The 10313-nt window shown below is 56.9% G+C and overlaps 1 protein-coding gene across 1 annotated transcript in view; it reads left to right on the top strand.

Annotated features, from left to right (window-relative positions):
• Nucleotides 1-9681, top strand: part of LOC104511435 (nuclear receptor corepressor 2-like) — a gene marked incomplete at its 3' end in the record, with an annotated part of 52526 nt that extends 42845 nt beyond the window's left edge. Inside the window, 1 exon segment of the mRNA XM_010154052.1 lies at nucleotides 9625-9681. Within this exon segment, the coding sequence (XP_010152354.1) occupies nucleotides 9625-9681 (57 nt within the window).
• Nucleotides 9682-10313: the final 632 nt, after the last annotated feature.

The following is a 10313-nucleotide window of genomic DNA, read 5'->3' as shown; positions in this document are numbered from 1 at the left end:
CCTTCTAAAGAACCTGCCCGGGGGGGGGGCGGTTTCCTGCGATCAGCTTTAGATTTGAAGCGTTCAGGAGGTGCTTCAGAGCCGTGTCTGTTAAATAGCTTGTTTCGTGCTCTCACCCGAGAGTGAACCTGGTCGAAAGCTGCCTCAGAGGCTGGGCTTTGGCGTGCTGGGGTGGGCTGCACGGGCGTAGGGCAACATCCGTGATGCTCCGATACTGGCCAGCCAGCTACGAGCCCTCCTGGATGCCCCTGAGCCTGCCTCCCCCCGGGCTGGAGCAGAAAGGACAGGGATGCAGCCACTGCGGGATGTGTGGATATTTGATGTTGTAAACAGCAGTAGCAAAGGTCAGGCTGGCATCCCTGGCTCTGGGTCCTTGCCCTGCCCGCTCGTTTCTCGCGCTCGGCCGTCACCCATGGCAGCAGCCTGGGTAGAGACGGGTTTTGCCGCGTGCTTCGGAGCGACGTGAGGAAATTGGGCCCTTTGGTAGATAATCAAGCATATTCATTTTCATTTAGGTGTTGGATAAAAAGGATGATTTTTGCATAAAAGGAAAACTACCAGTAGCTAATTGCTTTGAATTGCCAGCCGTGTGATTTCACTGGGAGCTGCAGAAATCCAGGTGCCCGGCTCCTAAACAGGAGAAAAACCCGCCTACCCTGCGCTCCCCGGCAGTGCAATTTTCCTGGTTTTCCCTTTTCCAGCTGCTTCTCTCCCTGAGCAATAGGGGACCCAGCGCTGGCAGGCTGTTGTGCTGAGGTGGATGCGTTTTGAAGTGTTAGCAAGCGCGTTGGTGATGGCTTCAGCCCCACGGCCCCACCAAGTGCCCTCTCCAGGGCTCCTGTGCAAGGGGTTGGGTTCAAAAAAAAGGAGGTTTCAAATGTTTTTATTCCTATTCCTTAGAGCCCCATCCTCCTTGGACACTCATATAGTTGGAGCATGTTACGATGGGAAGAAGATGGTGCTGAGGCAGGAGGGAGAGGTGACCTTCATCCCCTCTGCCTCATAGCAGGCCCCGTTAGCTGTGTCTGGCTCAGGGCTCAGTGTCCTGCTTTGTCACCTGTGGTGTCCCTAAGTGTCCTGTTACCTCCCCCGCAGACCCGGTCTGCTCTTGGAGCCTGCGCTGTGACTCTGGGCAGTCCCTCGGGTTGCTGCCCTGGCCTGTGGGTCATGGCACGGAGCGCGGGGAGCAAGTGTGGAGCTCAGCGTTTCTCCTGGCGAGCGCGCAGCCATGGTACCCGGGACGCCGTCGCGTGTGGTGCTCAGACCTGGTGGTTGGCATGCCCGGCATCATTCCAACGCACTCCTCGATGCCGGGCTGCTGCTGGGAGCGTTTTGCTGTTAGACTTGGTGATGGGGTGCTCTGCTTCCAGGCGGGTGCTCGGCCAGCGAGGGTCATGCCTGACCTCAAATGTGTGCGCGATTACAAATCTGCCTCCATGGGCACCTCTGCCTCATCCGTGGGGTGGGTAAATGGTGTTCTTGTAAAGTCCCCTCATGAGTAGCATGTGAGCAAGCCCATCTGGGGGTAGGGGACTCAAACCGGACTGCCCTTCCCTTTTCCTTGATAGAAACCATAGCAGGCTGGAGGGAAGTTCCTCCGTTGAGGATGACGTGATCTGTTTGCAGGGAATGACCAGTCACCAGAGCCTTGCTGGCTGGTTTGGGGGCTGGGGGTGGAAGGACCCTGTTAAGTACCGCAGCTGGGAGATGGGTGCTGAGCCGTGGGGGTGTATGCTGAGCCCTGCTGACAGCATTGCCTTGGTCGTGGCTCCAGTAACAAGGGTGGGATCTAGGGTGCAATTATCCTTCTAAAGGGCATCCCTGGGCTCAGCTTCCAGCCTCTCCCTGCTGTTGGGCACGTTTGGGATGCCTTTCAGTGATGATTGCTCTTCCCCTTGGGGCCAGGAGGAGAACTGGAAGAGGGAAGGATGGAGCGGTGCCAGTTGGGATTGAGGGTGGAAAAGTGGCTGGTGGTGGGACATTGGGTTGGCCCATTTCCCTTGCCTGGCTCAGCTTGTGGCTTGCTTGACGGAGGCAGCACATGGTGAGAAATACAAATAAAAGGAGGATATTCAGGTCTGGGGAAGAGGCGAGAGAACGAAGCCCCCAGAAGAGCTGGCAAAGCCTGGAACAATCTTTAAAGGGCAATGCTGTGGAAGGGGCAGACAGCCAGCACTTGTCCCGGTCCCGGAGCAGGTGGGAGGCAGCGGAGGGGCTCTCCCCTGGCTCTGTTTTGAGTTTTCCATGAACTGTGGGTCTGTGCTTCACCAAGGACACGGGTACCACTATGCCCATTCCCACCGCTCCTGCCAGGCTGCGCCACCGCTACACACTGCGGGCAGTTATACCCCGAACAAAGGAGACGCCAAAAACGGTCCATGGGAGAGAGGAGGTTACGTGAGGACAGAGCAGCTAGGAACGCCGGAAAATCCAGTTAGCCAGCCATCCTGTGACCTACTTTCCTTTTGGCGAGAGCTGTGGCTTCGCAGGGGTGAATGGCTTCTAATTTTAGCATATGGTTCATCAGGGAAGTCTGTGCCTTTCTCACCGCCGTGCGGGGCATGGATGAGGCGTTGGGATGCGGGTCGGTGCTGGCCCGTATCCGATTTTCTCAAAATCCAGGTTGGTAGATGCTAAATGCCCATCACGCTGCTTTTCCCTCTGGTGACCTACTTAACACGTGTGATTGGGAAAGTTCCTTGGCGTCGGAGAGGATAATTGTGGAAAACGTGACCTGTAATCCCCTCCTGCCACACTCCGCTGGCCAAGTAATTGATTTCCAGAGAAAAACCTTTACGGATTCTGCTGGGAAAGAGCAGAGAGAAGCTGCTCTCAACTGCGGTGAAATCCTGCCCCGTGAGGCCGTGGTTGCGTTCAGGAAGGTTTTAGGGTCATAGGGGGTTTGATACTCAGGATCCAGGTGCCTCCCGCCCCAGGTGCATGTTGGTCAGTGCCTCTTCATCTTGTCTCCAGAGATGGGCTGTGAAGTGGCACCTGGAAAAGTCCCTTTTGGGAAATGTTGGCAGTGGAACAGAGGAAAACACACACATGTACCCGCACCAGGATTGAAACTGCAAACCCTGCCCTTTTGGAAAGGCTGTACGAGCATGGAAGTTAATGTTTTTGTTACTACCCGAGGACTAAACTGAGGATCAGCAGCGTTTTCAGGAGCAACTGAGTCCTCTTTTCAAAGCTGTTTGTGGTCCTGGAAGGGACAGAACGCTGTTTAAAACAGTGCTGGGTGCCAAAATCACCAAGGTTGCCCCAAAAGCGCAGTGCTCAGAGGCCCGTTCCAGCTGCCGGGTGTGGGTTGGGGTGCGTTTGCTGGTCCCCGTCCCCCCCTCTCCAGTCCCTGGGTGCCAGAAGGGCAGTGCAGAGTTACCCAGGGAAACTGGGCTGTGTCGGGTGTCCCGGTGGCTGCTGGAGGCTGACAAGGATGCAGATGTTGGGGATCCCTTAAATTAAACTGGGTGAGGGACCTTCAGTGCCTCCCCGTGGGGGGAGCGGATCCCTGCTGGGTCTGGCACCGCTGAGGTGGTAGCTGTGTGGCACACCCTTGCGGGCTTTAACTTGCCCCTCTGGGATGTGTTACTGTGTTGAGAGAGTTTAACCACTGCCACCTCGAATCCCCTTATCCAGGGCAGATCCTCCGTGCGTATTTCTAGCTGTGGCTTTAATTGCTGGGACGTTGATGGGATTCCTTGCATCCGTCTTCCCCTGAAACTGGTTGAGCATACCTGGCCTGGAGGATGGTTTTGTGCCTTAAATGGCATTTCCAGCTCTTGTGCTAAGCATGGGGAGGAGTGCAGCGTAGGTGTTGCTCCAAAGGGGTCCCCATGCCTTTCCCGGGATGCTGGTGGGCTGAGCTCTCCTTGCCGGGGCATGCGGCACCATGGCAGCCCTGGCCGTGCCAGCAGCCCACCGGCTGTGGCTTTGCTGGGTGAATTCTCCTCCGAGTCCCCATCAGTGGCCGTGCACGCCATCGGACGTGCTCGTGCCCTCTCTCCAGCATGGAGCGTGGAGCCTGTGCCCATCTCCAGCTCTGCGAGCTGCATCCGGGTGGTGGAAGCTCTCTGAAGACCCAAGTGTCGGAGCCAGGCAGGATTTCTGCTCAGAGACCAGGAGATGAAAAGCAGCCTCTGTCCTTGTGTCAGACCTTATCCCTGCAAACAGCCGCACGTCAGCTTCCCCCTGAAACACTGAGCTCATTTATCGGAGCGGGAGAGGTCACGTCAGGACGCGGCGCGACTTCCCCCTCCAGCACCGTTCCCGGGAGGGGACGTGACGTGCTGCGACCCACCGCAGCGTGGCAAGGGCTGGATGAGACCCCCCGCCTCGCCCCTGCGCGCCGCGGCCGCCCGAGCCCATCCCTGCTCCGCTGTCAGCCCTCCGAAAAACTGGGCTTGACGCAGGGCCGGCAGCGGGAGCAGCCTCCCTCAGTCTTGGGATCGACTCGGTGGAAATCAATACGATTAAATTTTAATTCCCTTTCTGTCTCGGTGCTTGTTCCTTCAAAAGGGCACAGCTATCTGTCTAGAAATTCAGCATTATGTTGTGAAATTGGAATTCAAAGGGCTGTTTTGAACTTTTTCTCCCCCCCGCTGCTGTTGTGTCTGTGTGGAGCGTGTTCCCAGTTCTCCGTTTGCGCTCCTCAAATACCTTCATAAAGGATTTAATGCCCCATCCATAAATAAGAGAATAAATAAATGAGCACTTTTAGCATTGCAAAGTACAACCTAGCCGGTAGCTGCTCAAAGGCACCGAGTCTGACTCAGATCCCACGGGGTTTTGTGTCTATAACTGATTTTTCTATGAAGCCCCCATTTACATTAGAAAGGGAAGAATCAGGCCGGCATCGTCAGCGCGGAGCCGATGCACTGTATCAAACCACTTTCCAGCGCTAAAGTCGTGGGGTTTTCAGGTTCCCGCTGACACAGTGGTCGGGGTGTTTTGGATGTGGCCACGCTCGTGCTTCTGTTCGTGATAACTTTGAATCTGGACTGGCCTCATCTTGGCTTGGTGATGCAGCGTGGGCTTTTGAATAGCCCAGAGGAGAACTGGGAAGGTCGGAGGTCAGATGCTATTAGCACTCCAGAAAGGGAAAATCAAAACACTTAGCCTGGAGTCATTGAGAATCCTTCCATTTTTTTCCTCAGATTTTAAGGGATTGTCTTTTTTGGTGGGGTTTTTTTTGTTTGTTTTAATGGTCCTGATGTTTGTTTTTAACATCTGCATCAGGATCTGGGGTTCCCTGTAGGTGCATTGACATGGGAGCTTTGCCCACACCTAACCCAGACCAGGCAACACTGTGTCCTGTGTTTCTAGGACCTAGAAATCCGGAGGGAGGAGCGTAGACCCTGCGGCACAGCTCCGGCTCCCTGGCTTGGGTGATGGGGGCTTTCCCATAGGTGCTCCAGTGCCCAGATGTTGATTCCTAGGAGCCTTCTGTGCGATGCCACCGCTGCATCCCATGGGCATCCTGTGGAGCATCAGCCTGTGGGCTGGCCGAGAGGAGCCTGGCAGGAAACACCGGGGCTGGCTGACGTTGGGGTTCAGGGGGAGCCGGCGCGCGCATCCTGGGGCTGCCACGCGTGGGTTGGGAGCACTGCGATGGCCATCCTGGAGGCATGCTTTGCCTTCCCATGGTGCCACGGCTCATCCCGCCTGCTTTGTGAAGAGGGCAGCAAATTGCGGGGTGGTTTGGCTCTGAGTGGGAGGATGCTGAGGTGTAAAGGGGAAGAAATTAGTCCCTGTGGGCATAGGAATGACAGCGCTGTGGAACTGGCACTGCCAGGTCGCAGTTTGGTCCTGGCACAGATGTAAGGCCTTAAAATCCCCCCAGACTGTTGGCTTTTCCTGCTTCAGGTAGGAAAACGTCTCACCTGAGGTTCCATGATTTCTGCTGACTTCAGCCACGTTTCTCCCCAGTTTTGTTCCTAACAAATCTGACTCCAGTCTGCTCCTTTGCCATGCTCCTCCTGCAGCTCCCCGTGTGCCCCGCTGCTGGGACCGGGGTTTCCCAGCCCTGTTTCTCCTGCCTCTCCAAGGGCTTTGCTTGTCTCCGGCAGGACATGCCTGTCCCACATGGGAACCCTTCCGTTCCCCGGTGCTGCTGCCTACGGGCGGCTATAAATAACCCCGGGAGCACGGTTCAGCTGCAGCAGCTTTGGGCTGCGTAGAGCCGCGGCTGGAGGCCATCCAAGAAAATGCCGCCTCCTAATTTCAGATCCGCTTTCTCAAAATAACTCTTGTGTTTCCTCCTCTTCCATTTTTAAACTTGGCTTTAAGAAGAGCCCACGCAAAATCCCAGCCTCTCCCTCCTCTGGTTTCGGCCACTGCCTTGGGTGGGAGGGTCGGTTCGGCATCCTCGTGGGAGCTCACGTGGTCAGGAAGTGGCTCTCTTGCCCCCTTCCCCCTCCCAGGCCTATTTTAGGTTTCTTCAAAGGGAAAACAAGGGGCTGGAGTTGGCTTTGGAAGCCAAAGGCTTTTTAAGTGAGAAAGGAGATTTCCATGGTCTGCAGGGAGGATGCTGTTGATGATGGCTGTAGCTCCCAGCATGTTAAAGGAGCGTGAGGTGGGTATGAGCGCTCCCTCCCCAGCCATGGCTGCCTGCTGGTATCCCTGAGAGAGGAGGTTTTTGGGGAGCAGATGCTGCTGTTGCCCCATTGGTGGATCCCCTTTTGCATCTCTGGGTCCCGCAGTGACACAGATGAGTGTTTGCAGTTCAGCCACGGTCTTTGGGACACCTTGATCCCGCCGAAAACGGACATGGAGGACTTCACCTCCAAGTCATGCTGGAATGCACTCCAGAGATGCTTCTGCCCTTGGAAACGGCCATGGTTTGCCTGTTCCAGTGCAGATCCCAAATCCCAGAGCTGTTCTACCGGTGCAAAGCAACTCTGATGGTAAATGGGAGCGAAACTTGGCCTGGGGGCTCCAGCCCTCCCCTCCCCTCACGCCGCTGCTCCCTGTGCTGTAGCAATATTTCGGGACTCAGAGCCGCAAAGGGGTCGTTAGCCGCTGGCTGTGGAGCGTCTCCACGCGTCTCGTCACAAGTGACGGCTGGATTTGCTTCCTGATGCTTTCTGCTAAATAACAGGGATTGCAGGCCTGTGGGGGGTGTCGTTCCGCAGATGTGGGGTTGAACCCTCTGGCTTCTGCGGGGTCAGTCGCTCAACGTTCTCCTAACAAAATCAGTATTGGAACCGAGTCCTAGGTGGCTGTGCCTCTGGAAAGGGAAGGATTCAACAGGGCTTCAGCAAAGCTCCTGCGGCTGTCGAGTATGTCTCCCTGTCTCTGTCCGTCCTTCGGGATCAGCCCAGCGTGGTGGGGAACCTTCTGCTGGGTGTAATAGTCCTTCCCAAACGTGCCGCCGGCTCTCACCTCGGCCTTTCAGCAGCTCGTTACAGTTCTGCTGCGATCTGCTCAGTGCAGCAAGGAGCATCGGCACTTACCGAGGGGGTCAAGTGTTAATTGGGCACCTTCCATGGTCGAGGCGTCTCTGTGTACGTACAAAGAGGTGATGTGCTCAGAACAGCTTCCCCTCCCCATCTTTCGTTCTGGAGACGCGCATCTCGCGGTCGGTTAACGTGAGACGGATTATGTCATTCTCCTCGATTTGCTGTGTGTTCTGCCCATGGTGATTTGCCTCTGGGTTGTCTAAACACGGCAAACGCAGCAGCTGAACATGCTCGCCCGTTATGTGAAGTTAGTGCGTTGTACGCTCCGGCCTTGCCAGTTCTTCCCCTGCCGTCCGCCCCGACTGGGGTACCTCTCTCCACGTGCCCAGGAGCTTTCTGGTGGGATCTCCTGGCTGGAGCTGGGGCTGCGATCCTCTACCCACAGCTACGCTGCCTGCGCTTAGCTGGGGTGCCGGGTGTCCCGGGTACGCACTGGGGACATCCGGGTAAGCCGATGCTTCCCGGGAAGCAGTGGTGAGCCAGCGGGTGATTGGCCAAATCACCCTCTGGGCAGTGGATGAGTGTCTTTCACTCCCCAAAAATCTCACCCCTGGTTTTAATTAAGGTTTCTGCGTGCTACGGGGCCGATGTTCTCTGAGGTCAGTGGACTTCATAGCTCCTGGAGACCATTAAGCTCTGTCTGGGAGTTCTCTGTCATGTGAGGAGGGGCAATTCCGCAGGCAGCTCGGCCCGTTCCCAGTGACGCGGTCGGGCACACAGCGTGGAAGTGCCCGGCGCTTCGGGGCGGCCGGGCCGGGCGGCTCTCGGTGTCTCACCCAGGCTGTGTGTGCTGGGCTGAGATCCCCCCGTCAGCAGCTGGAACATCCCTGGGGATGGCAGGACTGCGTCTCTCCCATCCTCGCGAACCCGTAGAAGTCCCTGTTACGGGAGGGAATCTCGCGTGGAAGAGGCACTCGTGGCACACGCGGTATTTTATGGGGAGGGTAGATAATGTCTCTTAACAGCTCGGGGCACGTCCTGGTGCCGGGGTCACTTGCCTTTCCCTATGGGTCCCATGGGGAGCTGAAATCACTTCCCTGCCCCGTGGGGCTCTTCCCCCAGGGTTTGGCACAGCCCAGCCCTCCCCACCCGTGGGGCTGAGCCCTCCCCAGCTCCCCACTCGTGGAGCTCAGCTCCCATCTTACAGCTCCAGCAGTACTTATTGGCTTAAAATGTTGAATGTACTGCAAAAAAGGGGTCTCCCTTCCCCTCCCATGTTTAAATACTGGAGAAGCTCAGCTCTGCCCACTGCTCCTTCTCCACTACTTCAGCCAGCTCTGGATTTTCTCGGCACCCTACCCCAAAACAGCTAAACCGACCTCTTTTACTGAGCAAACGCCTCTGAAAAACCGGTCTACTCTCCCCACTTGCTGCCAGGTGTTTGGCTTTAGCGGCTCAGCCCCTCGGCAGCGCACAGCCATCCAGATTCATGGGACAGTCGGTCACCCCGCTGAAGGGCCTGGCTTTGCGAGGAAGTGCCCTTTCCCAAAAATGTCACCTTTTATTTAGGCTCCTGTGCAGCCAACCCGTGTCTGTCTTTTCACGCCCGTTTAATTAGTAACTGCCGTGCAGCTCCCAACACGCGTTCCCAGCGGGGTTTGTGTCTGTTATAAGCACTAGGTAGCTTGGCCGTGGGTGGGAGGGGGACAGGGAGGGGCACCTCTGCAGCGTGGAGGGAAGCGAGAGGGAGACGAGGAGCCGGGGGCAGCTCAGATCTGAGGATCACGTGCTGGTGAAGCGATGGATCCTGGAAAGGGCATCTCCGTGCATCTTGCCCATCGATGGATCCTGGAGAGGGCATCTCCGTGCATTCGGCGTTGCCCATCCTCCTCGCGCAGCTGCCGTGTGGAGGTGATGGGTGCACCCACCCCCAAGCCTGGCACCCAGAGGGATTGGGGATCAGGGTTGCTTCCCGGGAGAGCTCAGGTGTATTAAAGTCGTGCCAACTCAAGCAGCAGAGCCCTTTGCCCAGGGGGGTGTTTCCTGCAGGTCCAGAGGCTGAGCTGAGCCTTTCCACCCGCTCTCTGGCAGAGGTGGGATTTGTGGCGGCTCTGTGGGAATTTGAGAAGGGTTTTAGCTCGGGGGAGAGCTGGAGCAGAGGGCTGCGACCATGACCGATGGCAGTAATAACTTTTCTTCCCCCTCTCTCCTTTTCTCCCCGCAGAAGAAGGCGGAAGCTGCCCACCGGATCCTGGAAGGGCTGGGTCCCCAGGTGGAGCTGGTGAGTGTCACCCCTCACCACAGGGAGCTGGGGCTGGGTTTGGAGAGGTGCCGGGGTGACGAGCACAGTATGCTGTGTATGCCCAAGCTGTCGGAGCACAGCTGGGTTTAGTGCTCTGTGTCCAAGCCCCCTTCCTCGGCTGGGCTGTCAGCACACCGTGTTTGTCCTTTGACTCAAGGCTGGGAGAGTTGGGGTGTTCAGCCGGGGGAAGAGAAGGCTTCAGGGAAGCCCTTGCCAGAGTCTGGAGGGGGCAACAAGAAAGCTGGGGTGAGACTTTTTTGACAAGGGCAGGGAGTGACAAGTCCTGGCCTCTGCAGTGCTTCCTGCTTGGCTGGGCAGATGTTCAGCAGATGTTTTGCTCTTTTCCTGTGGTTGCTCTGGGATACAGTTGTGCAGCCCTGGAGTGTAGCCTCGGCTGTATGACCACATGAGGAAGATGCTGGTTGTACGTAGTCCTGGCCAGGATGGTGCCTTCAGCCTGCACCCGGCCATCCCACATCTCCCTGCTTGTGCTTGGCCACGGATTTTAGGTCATTCACAGCTGATGTGGTGAAAGTTTGGGGATAAACTGCAGGAGAACCAGGGCGATGTTTCTGCGGTTGGACTGGAGCTGCCTCTCCAGCAGCCCCAGT

Source organism: Eurypyga helias, unplaced genomic scaffold (assembly GCF_000690775.1).
Source record: "Eurypyga helias isolate BGI_N326 unplaced genomic scaffold, ASM69077v1 scaffold13186, whole genome shotgun sequence".
In the NCBI taxonomy this organism is placed as follows: domain Eukaryota; kingdom Metazoa; phylum Chordata; class Aves; order Eurypygiformes; family Eurypygidae; genus Eurypyga; species Eurypyga helias.
This window is presented reverse-complemented; position numbering and strand designations above follow the sequence as displayed.